The sequence below is a fragment of the Oncorhynchus clarkii genome, chromosome 20 (genome assembly GCF_045791955.1).
Source record: "Oncorhynchus clarkii lewisi isolate Uvic-CL-2024 chromosome 20, UVic_Ocla_1.0, whole genome shotgun sequence".
Taxonomy (NCBI): Eukaryota; Metazoa; Chordata; class Actinopteri; order Salmoniformes; family Salmonidae; genus Oncorhynchus; species Oncorhynchus clarkii.
The window spans coordinates 60,609,493-60,627,726 of NC_092166.1; the positions used below are offsets into that span (position 1 = coordinate 60,609,493).

Here is an 18,234-nt window from a genome sequence, read left to right on the forward strand (position 1 = left end):
TTCGCAATGCAATCAAACAAGACGCGGCCTGCTACCAAGGACTGCGGGCCCCCCCTCTCCTTCTCCGTGGCTGACATGAGTAAGACATTTAAACATGTCTAGCCGCGTCCTCAGAGCATGTGTTTACGGACGTATTCAATCTCCCCCTATCCCAGTCTGCTGTCCCCAAATGCTTCAAGATGGCCACCATTGTTCTTGTACCCAAGAAGGCAAAGGAAACTGAACTAAATGACTATCGCCCCATAGCTCTCACTTCTGTCATCATGAAGAGCTTTGAGAGACTAGTCAAGGATCATATCACCTCCACCTTACCTGCCACCCTAGACCCACTTCAATTTGCATACCACCCCAATAGGTCCACAGACCATGCAATCGCTATCACACTGCACACTGTCCTATCCCATCTGGACGAGAGGAATACCTATGTAAGAATGCTGTTCATTGACTGCAGCTCAGCGTTCAACCCCCATCCCGCCCTGTGCAATTGGGTCCTGGACATCCTGACGGGCCGCCCCTAGATGGTGAAAATAGGAAACAACATCTCCACTTCGCTGATCCTCAACACTGGGGCTCCACAAGGGTGCGTGCTCAGCCCCCTCTTGTACTCCCTGTTCACCCGTGACTGCGTGGCCATGCACACCTCCAACTCAATCATCAAGTTTTCAGACGACACAACCGTAGTAGGCTTAACTTCTTATGGCTGGGGGGCAGTATTGAGAAGCTTGGATGAATAAGTTGCCCAAAGTAAACGGCCTGCTCCTCAGTCTCAGTTTCTAATATACAGTGGGGCAAAAAAGTATTTAGTCAGCCACCAATTGTGCAAGTTCTCCAACTTAAAAAGATGAGAGGCCTATAATTTTCATCATAGATACACTTCAACTATGACAGACAAAATGAGAAAAAAGAATACAGAAAATCACGTTGTAGGATTTTTAATGAATTTATTTGCAAATTATGGTGGAAAATAAGTATTTGGTCAATAACAAAAGTTTATCTCAATACTTTGTTATATACCCTTTGTTTGCAATGACAGAGGTCAAACGTTTTCTGTAAGTCTTCAAGGTTTTCACACTGTTGCTTGTATTTAAGCCCATTCCTCCATGCAGATCTCCTCTACAGCAGTGATGTTTTGGGGCTGTTGTGAGTATAACAGAACTGATATTGCAGGCGAAACCCTGAGAAAAATCAAACCAGGAAGTGGCTTCTATTTTGAAAACTCCATGTTCCATAGCCTGCCTTTGCTCCATTTAAAGGGATATCAACCAGATTCCTTTTCCTATCGCTTCCTCAAGGTGTCAATAGTCTTTAGACATAGTTTCAGGCTTTTATTTTGGAAAATGAGCGAGATTGTATGGCCGGGAGCCAGCAGCGTTTTGTATGCGCAATTATATATTTTTTTATTATATATTTTAAAAACAACCTGAGGGCTGATTATAAAAAATGTTTGACATGTTTCTGTGGACATTACGGATACTATTTGGAATTTGTCTGCGTTGTCGTGACCGCTCTTTCCTGTGGATTTCTGAACATAACGCGCCAAACAAACTGAGGTATTTTGGATATAAAAATAATCTTTATGGAACATTTATTGTGTAACTGGGAGTCTTGTGAGTGAAAACATCTGAAGATCATCAAAGGTAAACGATTAATTTGATCGCTTTTCTGATTTTCGTGACCAAGCTACCTAGTGCTAGGTGTTTATAATGTTTTGTCGAGCGATCGATAAACTTACACAAACGCTTGGATTGCTTTCGCTGTAAAGCATATTTTCAAAATCTGATACGACAGGTGGATTAAAAGGCTAAGCTGTGTTTTGCTATATTGCACTTGTGATTTCATGAATATAAATATTTGTAGTAATATTATTTGAATGTGGCGCTATGCAATTCAGCAGTTGTTGATATAAATTATCCCGTTAACGGGATTGCAGCCATAAGAAGTTCAATACCAACAACGACGAGACAGCGGACAGGGAGGAGGTGAGGGCTCTCGGAAAATAACATCGCACTCAACGTCAACAAACCAAAGGAGATGATCGTGAACTTCAGGAAACAGCAGAGGGAGCACCCCCTTATCCACATTGACGGAACAGCAGTGAAAGCTTCAAGTTCCTCGGCGTACACTTCATGGACAAACTGAAATGAGTCTGGAGAAATTTGGCTGGTCGCCGAAAACCCTCAAACTTTTACAGATGCACAATCGATAGCATCCTGTCGGGCTGTATCACCGCCTGCTATGGCAACTACACCGCCTACAACCGCAAGGCTCTCCATAGGGTTGTGCAGTCTGCACAACGCATCACCGTGGGCAAACTACCTGCTCTCCAGGACACCTACAGCACCCAATGTCACAGGAAGGCCAAAAAGATCATCAAGGACAACAACCACCCGAGCCACTGCCAGTTCACCCTGCTACCATCCTGAAGGCAAGCTCAGTACAAGTGCATCAAAGCTGGGACCGAGAGACTGAAAAACAGCTTCTATCTCAAGGCCATCAGACTGTTAAACAGCCATCACGAACACAGATGCTGCTGCCTACATACAGACTTGAAATCATTGGCCACTTTAATAAATGTATCACTCGTCACTTTAATAATGCCACTTTAATAATGTTTACATATCTTGCATTATATTGCATCTCATATGTATATACTGTATTTTATACCATCTATTGCATCTTGCCTATTCCGCTCGGTCATCGCTCATCCATATATTTATATGTATATATTCTTATTTCATCCCTTTACTCACATTTGTGTGGCTTCGGTAGTTGTTGTGGAATTGTTATATTACTTGTGTTAGCAGTTGATGTTACTCTTCAATAACACAGACTCCAAAGCAAATCAGGGGGGAGGAAAATAGGTGTATTCAAAGAGAACAAATCATGCAGGGAGGTAGATGTTCATGTTCCCCTGTCCTCAGTTATTCTCCTCTGTGATTCTCTCCACAGAACAAAGGGACTGGATCTAGTTTAATAACCCAGCCAAGCCTGCCGTTGAACAATTAGAATTCCTTGCAATAAAACTGGGCCAATGGCCAAATAACAAGTATCCTATTTCAGGTTCAATGTATAAATAATTTGTACCATTGAGAACTTGCCATGTAGCTATGAGTCCCAGACTGAAATTCCTCCCATGTCTCTGACCCATTGATATTACAGAAAAAAAACTATTTCCTTTTATCGTTAGTACTCTATTGACCTCTTGTCCTCTGCGTTGTGCATTTATCTTCTAAATATTCTTACACTTCCCGTAGACCATTTTAAAAAGAAATATACTTCAAATGTCTTTTTAGAAAACATAAAAAATCCTGTATCCTGTTAAAATCCACATCCTGTATTAGGAGGAAACTGTCTACAAGACAATAATATTCAATCATCCCATTGGCAAGGTAATCATTCACCAAGTCCTTTAAAAGTGACCAGCTCTTCCACACTGGTATCAGTCCCACATAGATAACTATTAGATATTATGTTCTGGCAGTCTGCTTGTAGTGAGGAATTCTTCTTCTGTTCTACTGGTTGATAAAGACTTCTCTAATGAACACTTAACCGTTGATCTTGTATCATTTCAGGTACAGCCCCTGGGTCAAGGGATATTGCTGCAGCTTCATACGGTAGATTCTCATAACCGGTAACGAAGGAAACAAAAAAGTGAAAATAACATGTCCTGGTTTCAAGAGAGATTGATATTTCACATAGATTTCCCTAAGTAAGTATGTCCTGATTTTCAGGAAAACGTTGGACATTTCACCTAGATATCCCTAACATGATGACTACGGTGAACAACATAGAAGCTTATCAGGTTCTGATCATCTTACTATGCTTCTTCACCCGAGATTGATTAGCAATTGGGGGCCAATCAGTTCTTTATTCTCCAGGCTCCGCTTTGTCATCAAAATGGACAACCTTGCAAAGAGTGACATGTATCCATTGTGATTTTCCCTGGACTTTCACTGCTGACCTCTTTATGAACAAAACTTGATAAAGGACCTTCCCATTTTGTCCCTTATGTGTCTGTTACATATTGTTTTACCATCACCCATTGTCCTGGTTCTACGTCATGTCCCCCCTCGGGAGTTATTCCCTACGCCTCTTTTACTTATCTGTCTGCTTCCCCTACTGCATTAGAGAGTTGTATGCAATAGTTAAGCATTGTGCCACTCAATGTGAACGTCTGCTTTTCTCAAATCTAACGTGCTTGGTAGTGACATGGGTCGACCTGTGACGACCTCAAACGACCTCAACCCTGTGGGTTTGTTATGTGTTTCCCGTAAACTACACAATACCGTAGGCAATGCATCCGGCCATGCCATTCTTTGATGCATCTTTGAAAGTCTCTTTCAAAACTCGATTTGTGCGTTCTACCTGTCCACTTGATTGAGGGTGATAAGGGCAGTGTAGTTGCCAGTTTGTTCAGAGTAGTTGCCAGTTTGTCCACCTCCTGACACACCTTTCCTGTGAAATGAGTGCCTTGGTCTAATTGTTCCGGAAATCCCCATCAGGGAATGATTTCTCAAATCAGAATTTTAGCTGTGTGTTGTGCAGTTCCTTTGTTACTAGGGAAGGCTTCAACCTTCAAGGCTTTTACTGTGAGAAACGATCAACAACGACCAGCACATCTTCGGGCCCTTTACATTTGGGCAGCGTGATGTATTCACGCTGTAGATGTCTGAAGGGTCCTGGTGGGGCAGGTGCTCCTTGTGTCTGCACTTTCACTCGTCCTTTGGTGTTGTTTTCCATACAAATGTTGCAATTCGCTACAACAGCTTCAGCCTCTTTCCGCACACCAGGTTTCCACCATTTTCCCACACAACGATAAACTATCTTGTCCACAACAATGTGTCCCAAAGGGTGGAGCTGTGTCATCAAGCAGGGTAGGAGTGCATTTGGCACTACACATCTCAGGTTGTATTTCCACACACCTTCTTGATTGAGTTTGCATCCTACAGCCATCCATTCCCACGCTTCATCTTTTGGTGCACTGCTTTGCATATCTCTAATGTGTTGCAATGTATCCAATGTGTATCTCCTAATCAGTTTAGGTGAAAGAGGTGTTCTCTTGGCAGCTGCCCTGGCAGCTTTGTCAGCCAACTCATTACCTTTACTCTGGTCTGTAAAGATTTTTCCATGTGCTTTCATTTTCAAAATTGCAACTTGTCCAGGTAACTGGAGAGAATTCAGTAGAGCTCTCACCTCTGGTCCATTCTTCACAGGAGCTCCCAGTGATGTCATGAATCCTCTGTTTTCCAATATCATGGGTAACACCAAAAGCATACCTTGAGTCTGTGTAGACATTAGTTGTTTTTCCACCAATTCCGCCAGCTGTGCTGATGTTACTGCAGGTAACGTGCCTGTCACTATCACATTGTCCATTGTAGGAACTGCCCAGCCTGCCTTCCTCACCCCCCCCCCCCCCTGTGTATGAGATAAACTCAGGGTTTTCCAACAGAGCTGATCCAAAACCAACTCACAACAGTTGTGTTCAAGTAATGTGGTATCTGTAGGATACATCAGAGTAGCTGGATTACATGGTGTGCCACGTTGTATTATGATGTTAGCAGCCAACACAGTTGGAGGCTCCATTTGTTCCAACGAGCAGCTGTGACCTGTGCAGCTTGATTCATTGTCAAAAAAGAGTATGAACAGCATGTCGGCAGAATGTGTCTTTTCAACTATACCCATGTCCAATAGATCTTTAATCACTACTTTAGTAGCATCCATAGCTTCCTTGCTAATGGGATATTGTTTTGTGCAAGGTAGGGCAACACCTGTCAAGCACACTGGTTCCTTATCCAAAGTTCCAATCTCATTTTTCTTTTCGTAGTCCAAATAGGATGGTTCTGAACTGTAGATCCCTGCAGTTGTCTAATTTGCCACGTCACCTTCCCTTCAGAGATGTTCAGTGCAGAGTCACACACTTCCGGCGCCGACAGAGATGGCCGCCTCGCTTCGCGTTCCTAGGAAACTATGCAGTTTTTTGTTTTTTTACGTGTTATTTCTTACATTAGTACCCCAGGTCATCTTAGGTTTCATTACATACAGTCGAGAAGAACTACTGAATATAAGATCAGCATCAACTCACCATCAGTACGACCAAGAATATGTTTTTCGCGACGCGGATCCTGTGTTCTGCCTTACGAACAGGACAACGGAGTGGATCCTATGCAGCGACCCAAAAAAACGACTCCGAAAGAGAGGGAAACGAGGCGGTCTTCTGGTCAGACTCCGGAGACGGGCACAGCGCGCACCACTCCCTAGCATTCTTCTTGCCAATGTCCAGTCTCTTGACAACAAGGTTGATGAAATCCGAGCAAGGGTAGCATTCCAGAGGGACATCAGAGACTGTAACGTTCTTTGCTTCACGGAAACGTGGCTTACTGGAGAGACGCAATCCGAAGCGGTGCAGCCAACAGGTTTCTCCACGCATCGCGCAGACAGGAAAAAACATCTTTCTGGTAAAAAGAGGGGCGGGGGCGTATGCCTTATGACTAACGTGACATGGTGCGATGAAAGAAACATACAGGAACTCAAATCCTTCTGTTCACCTGATTTAGAATTCCTCACAATCAAATGTAGACCGCATTATCTACCAAGAGAATTCTCTTCGATTATAATCACAGCCGTATATATCCCCCCCCAAGCAGACACATCGATGGCTCTGAACGAACTTTATTTAACTCTCTGCAAACTGGAAACAATTTATCCGGAGGCTGCATTCATTGTAGCTGGGGATTTTAACAAGGCTAATCTGAAAACAAGACTCCCCAAATTTTATCAGCATATCGATTGCGCAACCAGGGGAGGAAAGACCTTGGACCATTGTTACTCTAACTTCCGCGACGCATATAAGGCCCTGCCCCGCCCCCCTTTCGGAAAAGCTGACCACGACTCCATTTTGTTGATCCCTGCCTACAGACAGAAACTAATACAAGAGGCTCCCACGCTGAGGTCTGTCCAACGCTGGTCCGACCAAGCTGACTCCACACTCCAAGACTGCTTCCATCACGTGGACTGGGAGATGTTTCGTATTGCGTCAGATAACAACATTGACGAATACGCTGATTCGGTGTGCGAGTTCATTAGAACGTGCGTTGAAGATGTCGTTCCCATAGCAACGATTAAAACATTCCCTAACCAGAAACCGTGGATTGATGGCAGCATTCGTGTGAAACTGAAAGCGCGAACCACTGCTTTTAATCAGGGCAAGGTGTCTGGTAACATGACCGAATACAAACAGTGCAGCTATTCCCTCCGCAAGGCTATCAAACAAGCTAAGCGCCAGTACAGAGACAAAGTAGAATCTCAATTCAACGGCTCAGACACAAGAGGCATGTGGCAGGGTCTACAGTCAATCACGGACTACAGGAAGAAACCCAGCCCAGTCACGGACCAGGATGTCTTGCTCCCAGGCAGACTAAATAAGACTAAGACTTTTTTGCCCGCTTTGAGGACAATACAGTGCCACTGACACGGCCTGCAACGAAAACATGCGGTCTCTCCTTCACTGCAGCCGAGGTGAGTAAGACATTTAAACGTGTTAACCCTCGCAAGGCTGCAGGCCCAGATGGCATCCCCAGCCGCGCCCTCAGAGCATGCGCAGACCAGCTGGCCGGTGTGTTTACGGACATATTCAATCAATCCCTATACCAGTCTGCTGTTCCCACATGCTTCAAGAGGGCCACCATTGTTCCTGTTCCCAAGAAAGCTAAGGTAACTGAGCTAAATGACTACCGCCCCGTAGCACTCACATCCGTCATCATGAAGTGCTTTGAGAGACTAGTCAAGGACCATATCACCTCCACCCTACCTGACACCCTAGACCCACTCCAATTTGCTTACCGCCCAAATAGGTCCACAGACGATGCAATCTCAACCACACTGCACACTGCCCTAACCCATCTGGACAAGAGGAATACCTATGTGAGAATGCTGTTCATCGACTACAGCTCGGCATTCAACACCATAGTACCCTCCAAGCTCGTCATCAAGCTCGAGACCCTGGGTCTCGACCCCGCCCTGTGCAACTGGGTACTGGACTTCCTGACGGGCCGCCCCCAGGTGGTGAGGGTAGGCAACAACATCTCCTCCCCGCTGATCCTCAACACTGGGGCCCCACAAGGTTGCGTTCTGAGCCCTCTCCTGTACTCCCTGTTCACCCACGACTGCGTGGCCACGCACGCCTCCAACTCAATCATCAAGTTTGCGGACGACACAACAGTGGTAGGCTTGATTACCAACAACGATGAGACGGCCTACAGGGAGGAGGTGAGGGCCCTCGGAGTGTGGTGTCAGGAAAACAACCTCACACTCAACGTCAACAAAACTAAGGAGATGATTGTGGACTTCAGGAAACAGCAGAGGGAACACCCCCCTATCCACATCGATGGAACAGTAGTGGAGAGGGTAGCAAGTTTTAAGTTCCTCGGCATACACATCACAGACAAACTGAATTGGTCCACTCACACAGACAGCATCGTGAAGAAGGCGCAGCAGCGCCTCTTCAACCTCAGGAGGCTGAAGAAATTCGGCTTGTCACCAAAAGCACTCACAAACTTCTACAGATGCACAATCGAGAGCATCCTGGCGGGCTGTATCACCGCCTGGTATGGCAACTGCACCGCCCTCAACCGTAAGGCTCTCCAGAGGGTAGTGAGGTCTGCACAACGCATCACCGGGGGCAAACTACCTGCCCTCCAGGACACCTACACCACCCGATGTCACAGGAAGGCCATAAAGATCATCAAGGACATCAACCACCCGAGCCACTGCCTGTTCACCCCGCTATCATCCAGAAGGCGAGGTCAGTACAGGTGCATCAAAGCTGGGACCGAGAGACTGAAAAACAGCTTCTATCTCAAGGCCATCAGACTGTTAAACAGCCACCACTAACACTGAGTGGCTGCTGCCAACACACTGACACTGACTCAACTCCAGCCACTTTAATAATGGGAATTGATGGGAAATGATGTAAATATATCACTAGCCACTTTAAACAATGCTACCTTATATAAATGTTACTTACCCTACATTATTCATCTCATACGCATACGTATATACTGTACTCTATATCATCGACGGTATCCTTATGTAATACATATATCACTAGCCACTTTATACTATACTATGCCACTTTGTTTACATACTCATCTCATTTGTACATACTGTACCCGATACCATCTACTGTATCTTGCCTATGCTGCTCTGTACCATCACTCATTCATATATCCTTATGTACATATTCTTTATCCCCTTACACTGTGTACAAGACAGTAGTTTTGGAATTGTTAGTTAGATTACTTGTTATTACTGCATTGTCGGAACTAGAAGCACAAGCATTTCGCTACACTCGCATTAACATCTGCTAACCATGTGTATGTGACAAATAAAATTTGATTTGATTTGAAGTTGCATAATAACATCAGGACCTAAAATAGGTTGTTCAACTGAGCCTATCCACACCCCTTATTTTCAAAATGTTCTTACACTTGTTAAATATTACTGCACTGCCGAAACTAGAAGCACAAGCATTTCGCTACACTCGCAATAACATCTGCTAGTCATGTGTATGTGACCAATAACATTTGATTTGAGTACATTATTTTCAAACATTTGCCAAAATGCAATTAGTGGAAAACACCCTTCTATACAGCGCACCGAATGCGAGCGGTTCCATGTGACAAAGATTAAAATCTTTGTTAGAAACTAATTGCAACAACTAGGATGGGTTGCTAATATGACTAGGATTGTGCCTTTTGGCTTCTGGACAACAAAATAAAGTTTATATGAAAACCAATAGAACAGGAGAGAAATGCTGGTTAATGGCTAGAGGAAGTCTTGATAGAAATGTGGAGGCAATTATTTTATGATTGGATTTTGGCCAGGCTACTTTAAAGAAAGGTAAGACATGCCTCATTATCTGAAGTAAAGTAAACCGTTCAGGTTTCAAACAATTATACTGCCTCAAGCCCACATTGTAAAGTGGTGGGTGATGCGCTGATAACCTGCCAACCATTGACTATAGCCTACAGTATGCACAATAATAGTGATTAGGATTCACACTTTTATGAGTTGAGATTGAGAAATAAAAATAGTAGCGCTTTTTAATCAGTTTTTAACCTATAGACCAATAAGCACAACCGGTCAAATGTATTTTCAGCGGCTAACCGTTATACCTAATAGCTATGTATAGGCCCATAGACGTGTCCCTTACCTTGTTGGTGGTACAGTAGAATAAATCAACACTGTAGTATAGTAGAAAACGCCAACAAGGCTTCTTCACTGATGTATTTTTCATCTTGATGCGTAGTACAGGGATATATAGGTGCTGTATTTGGGAGGTGTGCGATCAAGTGCAAGAAGTTGTTTTTATAGAAGGTGTTGTACAGTGGTTGGCTCAGAATACAGTTGCGTTATCGTTGCTATATGTTGTTGTGAGTGCAGGTCTCAGGAGACTGGTGCAATATTGTTAATTACAGTAGCGTATGGTTGGTTGGGTTCCGGTTGTTTAACAGTTGCAGTGTAATATGTTGTCTTCTCTGAGTGCAGGCCTGGTTGTGGAATGGTGTTGGTCTGCTTGTGTCATGGTTGCAGTGTGGTTTTGTGATATGTTTTCTTGTGTGGGTGCAGGTGTCGGGGGAGCAAGTCTTTGCTGACGTGGCCCGGGACATTCTTCTCTATGTCTCCAGAGACCTCAGTGACAAGGTGAGCCATCTCCCTCCTACCTCATTAACACCTCTGCGTGTGTGCGTGCGTGCGAGGGCCAGGTATCGCACTCTTTTAAAAAATGCCCCTGGATTACTATCAAGGTCCACCTGTTTCTTACTCTCCCTGCTCTCTGCTCTGGCAAGGCGGCGGCCATCTTAGTTTGATTAATGTCTCGACAGCCCAGAACAGAGCACACAATTAAAACCACACTCATTGAGATCATTCTATTCACCAAGATTTATTATGTAATTATACGGTAAGGAATTACGCAAGGAAGGTAATTTACCACGGACACTTTCTTTTATACGGCTGCCTCGTACAGGGCTTTCCCTCGAAAGCTCAGAGTCATTGTCGCAGAGAGAATATAGAGAATGTGCAGACAATGGAGTTGGCCTGAATTTTCTGAGTTTCTAGTTAATTTAATTACTGTTAAACGGAGTAGTTGCATGTTATCTACCTTTAATCTCATGTGCTGCGGGCAGTGGCGTGCACAAACAGCAGTTGATGACTGAACCTTGTTTTTTTCCACACGATTGTTAGGTAATGAGTTAGGTAGTTTAGACAGCACTACAGCTAGCTAGCACTTCCACACTCCATTTCCCTAGGGGGCAGCAGCTACCTTGTCCAGATGCTGAGCCTGGTTGGTAAGCACATCAGGTGCTGCCAATTAGGGTGGTCGTCGGTCAGAGTCCCAGCTTGCAAGCCGTGAGGCTGCTGGTTTTGTTTGGTGGCCATGAGGCCGTTCGTTTGTTTTTGAGTCTTTAGTTTCGGCATGGCTTTGTGTTTTTATTTGTTTCGCCACATTCTGAACAAATAATCATCCGGTTGGACAGGCCAATCAAGAGACAGAGCTGGTCCTGGGTACATGCATTCACCGCCTGGTCGCATTACTTTTCACATTTAATGCACACATTTATTCAGGTTACAGACATTGTAACTAGGCCAAGGACTCCTTGAGAAAGCGAGTGCAACAATTTCCTTAGTTTCTTGGTTTCGTAATCCATTACATCAACAGCAAAAAATAAACATTCAATCCAAGGATCATGCCCGGAACATTGGTTTAAGATTCATTACATTTATCATACAGAGAATGATATTAACACTATGTTCTCTAAACACCCCTTCTCTCTCTCTTGGGGGTTTAGTCTGGGGGCTTCTACAGTGCTGAGGACGCAGACTCTCTCCCTGCTGCTGGGGGAAGTGAAAAGAGGGAGGGGGCATTCTGTGTGTGGATGGGGTCAGAGGTCAGAGAACTACTTCCTGTCGTGGTGGAGGGAGCAACAGGGGGCGCTACAGAGGCTGACATCTTCATGCACCACTACGGGGTCAAAGAACAAGGCAACGTGGACATGGAACAGGTGTGTGTGCGCGGGCAAGCTCGTTGGTCCCCAAGATAGACCTTGTCCTAAGTATCTTTTAAATGATCATTAACATTTATCTTCTGTGTGTCTTCTGTAATTATCTTTTGGCCGTGTCAGGACCCTCATGGGGAGCTGCAGGGCCAGAATGTGTTGATTGTGCGTTACTCTGTGGAGCTGACAGCTGCACGCTTTGGCCTCAGTGTAGCAAAGGTCTCTGAGCTACTGGCCTCCGCTAGAGCCAAGATGGCCGAAGTCAGGAAGAGCCGTCCAGCCCCTCACCTCGACACCAAGATGCTGGCCTCCTGGAACGGTAAGTGCACACACACACTGCACCCAGGTCTCCATCTGATGCGGGAGTGTATCAGTATCTGTGAGGTAACGAAGCTAGGCGGTTTCAGGAACCTTTCCATTAAACCTCTCTCCTCCATCTAGTCCTTAATTAGTCAATCACTTCATTAATCAGCTGTCCCACAGTGCAGACAGCACTCTACTGGGCTTTGATGACTAGGCTGCTCCCTACCAACGCTTTGATACTGACATGAAAGATGGAGGGAGGGATAGAGGGAAGGAGAGAAAAGGAACCCAGCGACCAGGGGAACTTCAAAGCCTGGTAATCACCAAGTTGCTTCTGAACTGCCACCTCACGGAGTCATTGAGCTGCTCCAGAGAGAGATAATGATACAGCGTTCCAGTATGGGACGATACCACAGAATTCCATTGAAACCATGTTGCTGGCAGTTGCTTGACAATATTTTGGGTTTGGCAATATGACAATGGGCTTCATAACCCTTCTCTCCCTCCATCTCTCTCCTCCCATATCTCTTTATTGCTCTCTCTCCAGGTCTGATGTTATCAGGCTTTGCACGTGTCGGTGCTGTGCTGGATGACAAGGCTCTGCTGGAGAGAGCGGTGCAGGCCGCTGGCTTCCTAAAGGAGCACCTGTGGGACGCAGAGCGACAGATCATGCTTCGCTCCTGTTACCGTGGAGATGAGATGGAGGTGGAGCAGGGGTAAGATGGGGGGGTAATGATGAGGATGTTTAGGTGACAAATCATAACTTTAGTACTTGACATCAGTGTGTGATTTGCGCATAAGTTTCAATTATCTGCACATATCGCAAGTGAGCAATGGACTGAATTAAAGGTTAAATTAAAAAAATTATAATAATACAATGAATTGGGCAGGTAGGTGACAACACATGAGGACCTTTCACCAACATCAATTTGACCGCGTGTTAGATAAGTTTCACAAACTAAAACACAAATACAATTGTGTTTATCACATGCTTCATAAACAACCAGAGAAATGCTTACTTACGGGCCCTTCCCAACAGAAATAATAGAAAAATAATAGCACAAGGAATAAATAACGGTAACATGGCTATATACACGGGGTACCAGTACCGAGTTGATGTGCAGGGGTACGAGGTAATTGAGGTAGATATAGTGTATGTACATATAGGTAGGGAAAAAGTGACTAAGCAACAGGATTAGTGATGCACCGATATATTACATTTTTGGCTGATTCTGATATTTTCCTTGCCAAAAAAACGATACCGATATTTAAAATGTTAGCGACCTTAAGCATTCTAGTACAGTTAAATAGTTAACACACATGGACGCAGAGGTCTAAGGCACGGCATCTCAGTGCAAGAGGCGTCACTACAGTCCCTGGTTCGAATCCAGGCTGTATCACATCTTGCCGTGAAAAGAAAACAATGACCAGTAGATAACACTATTTGACATGTCAAATAAGTTTGTTGACCAATCAGGACCTGAAAATGAATTCACGTCACATAATAACTTAACGCCTTCATACATTATTTACTTAGTGTAATAACTATCACTTGTATTTCATGTCACAATGATTCATCGATACGTATGCTATGATGCTGGTAAAGTTGTCTCGTGCACCTACAGTGCTGGTCATAATAAAGTACATCTAATTAGCTAGCTAGCTAACTATATAAATAGGTGTCATTTAAAATAACCCACATATATTAGATTCATGGTGGTCGGACCCATCTATGTGAAGCTAGCCACAATAAGGATTAGCCACAATAGTGGACTTTGCGGTTAGCCTTCAAAATAAAACTATGGCATAATTCTACTATTTGTATTAATTTGCATCACTGTCAATGACATACTTTGATTTTGAAGGCACACCGTAAATTCCCCTATTGTGCCTAATCCTTATTGTGGCTAGCTTTACAACACATAACCAAGTCCGGTTGAGCCTCACTAGCCAGATGAAGCTAGCTGGCTGCTTATAACGTTAGCTTTGGGAAACAGGGTTAAGTAGCTGGCTAGCTATTCATTTTCATGAACTGAAGTTAAATTTCAATAGGCGAACAACCTAGCTAATACTTACTCACAAGGATTCCTAAATCATTGCTAAGAATAATGAAAACGACTGCAGTTTCTACTGGTCATTGTTTCAGGCTGGTTGTATTGGTGCTAGCTAGGTACCAAGATAAAGCTAGCTACCCCAGAAGCAAATTATGCTTTATTACCATCGCGGTATTGTAAAAACATTGTTTGTGGCCGGTGTTTGCAGACTTGTTTGTACAGCTTTGACAGAGCTACTGTATCTTTTTTGACATGCAAAGACCCAAACGGCGTTCCATAGTATGTATGTCTTGAAGCTAATAGCAATGACGCTATTACTGTGTAACTCCGGTAGGGCAACATCTGAAAAATAGCGCACTTGGTAGTGTGTACTGGTGCTCGACCAGTCGGCGAAAGTCAACATCACCCACCACAGAGAATGGTTGATTGTCAAGGGCAATGAATTCCATTATCTTGGCCTTTATGGATTTCAGCTTTGAGTTGTCTCGCTGAAATGTTCTTACTCTTTCAAATGACTGCTCGGCTTGTTGACTGCTCGATCCACACAGCAGACATTGTGGGCCAGGTTAGGAATGCTGTGTTGCACGTGTAGAGCAACATTTTACGTGACGTCATTGTTACGCACGCCTCTGAAGAGGGAACGCAACACCCTGTTACAACTCAACTATCAGTGAAGTTGAATGAAGAGTGAAGAGGCACCAGAGAGCAGTTAGCTGTTAGCTACTTTTCGTTACTCAGACATAACTCAAGGAACATTATTTTCTGTGAATTAATCTCTCCTGCCTTATATTTGACGAGGTTGAAGCACTTATGTCTGAGACAGATACGACTGTACTGCGCAGCAGAGAATGCGCAACAGAGAATGGCTCGGCTTCAAAATCTTAGTGATACCCGAGCCCTGCCCATACCCTAGTTATTGATGGAAAAACAGGCCCTACCCAGCCCTAATCCAGTTTGCTGTTGGTTTTTCAGAAAGTTGCAGGGAATCCGAATCACTAGTGCATTTAGTTCACGTCTTATGATAAACTTGGGCAAATTGATAACTTTTCTAGTAAGTTCAAAACATTTAGTTAATTTCCTACTAATTTCAATACATTTTTAATATGGTTGAATTCCCTTTTAATGTCTGGATTCCGTGTTTCCTTCTGTGTTCTCCGCAACGCAGATTTTATAAGGCCCTAAATGTGGAAATGCCACTGAATCTGCAGGAAACCACACCAGAAACCCCCACACGTGCGTGAACACATGCATACACACTCACTGGCCTGGTTCCAGTGGGTCTGTCTCATTCGTACTAGTCATTAGGGGTGTAAGATTCACCGATACGGTCCCCGGCTCAAATGTTTAAGATATTAGTGCATATGTCTATGGGACCCCAAACCTATCCAAATGTAGCATACATCGGTCAGGAAATCGATTTCAAACGTTATGAATCGCCGGGTTCGCCATTTTTTTGTTGCTGCTCAAATTACTTTCTGCTTTCCGGAAATATCTCATATTTTGTGACTTCACATTTTGCATGCCGAACAACCCCAGGCAATATCAGTAGCCTAGTCAAACTGCGGGCTGTGTGCAGCTTTGCGCGCTGACCAACGAGAGGTAGGCCTACTCCTGATCTGGTACATCTGCGTGTCACCTTCATTATTTAAATGTTTCGTGAAATTGCTTGCGCAATATTATGCTTTATTAGTTGAGTGACAACCAATGTAATTTGCTAGGTTATTTTGATCAAATACATAACATCCCGCCGGAGACAACTCTCATCTGGCTGTACATGCTGATCGGGACTTAGCCTACATTAGATTTTTATTTTAAAAAATGGGGTTGTTTAGCTTGAAGCAATCAGTGTATATACATGGTCATTTTTACATATACAGGGTCAAGTTGATAATTTCGTAACGATGACAGCAATCACTTTTGCTACTCCTACTGCATGGTCGAAGCTGGAGAAGAAGAGAAGCTCACTCTCCTAGTCAGTCAACTTCCAAACGGCCTAAACCATTCGATTATGAGACGGGGGTGAAATCCAAAATTGTGCTATATATTCATTGGCTATGTCATAGCAAATGTTTAAAGATAAATATTGATACATTACTAGCTCTAACACTTTTAATCTGCAAAAATGACTAATTAGTGAGTGATGGTGATTTCAGATCAAAAGTGTGTGTTGGGGGGGGGGGATATTGTATTATGTCCTTGATAATGTCCTTGAAGGTTCTGGATCCGCCATACACACTGGCTGGTAGGTGGGGGACCAACACATGGTTTATCAAGGTGTTGTGGTTGTTCCTGCCCCAGATTCCACGAGTGAGCGAATGTGTTCACAAACTGTGTAGGGCCCTATGAAATCCGTTTTTATTTGTAAATATGTTTTTTTGCCTGATTCCGTTTAAACGGAAAAGTGGTACGTGCATATGTGTTCACCCCCTTTGCTATGAAGCCCCTAAATAAGATCTGGTGAAACCAATTACCTCCAGAAGTCACATAATTAGTTCAATAAATTCCAACTGTGTGCAATCGAAGTGTCACATGATCTCAGTATATATACACACACACACCTATTCTGAAAGGGCCCAGAGTCTGCGACACCACTAAGCAAGGGGCACCACAAAGGAAGCGGCACCATAAAGATCAAGGAGCTCTCCAAACAGGTCAGGGACAAAGTTGTGGAGAAGTACAGATCAGGGTTGGGTTATAAAAAAATATCAGAAACTTTGAACACCCCCGGAGCACCATTAAATCCATTATTAAAAAATTGAAAGAATATGGCACCACAGCAAACCAGCAAACCTGCGAAGAGAGGGCCGCCCACCAAACTCACGGACCAGGCAAGGAGGGCATTAATCAGAGAGGCAACAAAGAGACCGAAGATAACCTTGAAGGAGCTGCAAAGGTCCACAGCGGAGATTGGAGTATCTGTCCATAGGACCACTTTAAGACATACACTCCACAGAGCTGGGCTTTATGGAGGAGTGGACAGGCATATGGAAGAAGGTTCTCTGGTCAGATGAGACTAAAATTGAGCTTTTTGGCATCAAAGAAAACGCTATGTCTGGCTCAAACCCAACACTTCTCATCACCCCGAGAATACCATCCCTAAAGTGAAGCATGGTGGTGGCAGCATCATGCTGTGGGGATGTATTCATTGTCAGGGACTGGAAAACTGGTCAGAATTGAAAGAATGATGGATGGCACTAAATACAGGGATTTGAGACTTGGATGGAGATTCACCCTCCAGCAGAACAATGACCCTAAGCATACTGCTAAAGCAACACTCGAGTGGTTTAAGGGAAAACATTTAAATGTCTTGGAATGGCCTAGTCAAAGCCCAGACCTCAATCCAATTGAGAATCTGTGGTATGACTTAAATATTGCTGTACAACAGCGGAACCCATCCTACTTGAAGGAGCTGGAGCAGTTTTGCAAACGTACCAGTGGCTAGATGTGCCAAGCTTATAGAGACATACCCTAAGAGACTTGCAGCAAAAGGTGGCTCTACAAAGTATTGACTTTGGGGGGGGTGAATAGTTATGCACGCTCAAGTTCAGTTTTTTTGTGTTCTTGTTTGTTTCACAATAAAACATATTTTGCATCTTCAAAGTGGTAGGCATGTTGTGTAAATCAAATGATACAACCCACCCCCCCAAAATCTGTTTTAATTCCAGGTTGTAAGGCAACAAAATAGGAAAAATGTCAAGGGTGTGAATACTTTCGCAAGCCACTGTATCTGGGTGATGTTTTTTCTTGCCTGGGACTTGCCAGGGACTCTCCGCAACTTTATTCAATGTGCGGTAAGTTGGAGTAAGTTGGCGCTCTTCTCT

General features: G+C 44.0%; 1 protein-coding gene across 2 annotated transcripts in view; it reads left to right on the forward strand.

Annotated features, from left to right (window-relative positions):
• The window catches only part of LOC139376634 (spermatogenesis associated 20), a 61,592-nt gene that overhangs the window by 6,669 nt on the left and 36,689 nt on the right, over positions 1 to 18,234 (forward strand). For both annotated transcript variants that reach the window (XR_011627951.1, XM_071119440.1), the window contains exons 8-11: positions 10,627 to 10,701; positions 11,850 to 12,062; positions 12,183 to 12,375; positions 12,907 to 13,075. Coding sequence is in view for 1 of the 2 variants with exons in the window: in XM_071119440.1 (XP_070975541.1) it covers positions 10,627 to 10,701; positions 11,850 to 12,062; positions 12,183 to 12,375; positions 12,907 to 13,075 (650 nt within the window). In the remaining variant the exon portion in view is untranslated. The remainder of the gene's footprint in view (positions 1 to 10,626; positions 10,702 to 11,849; positions 12,063 to 12,182; positions 12,376 to 12,906; positions 13,076 to 18,234) is intronic.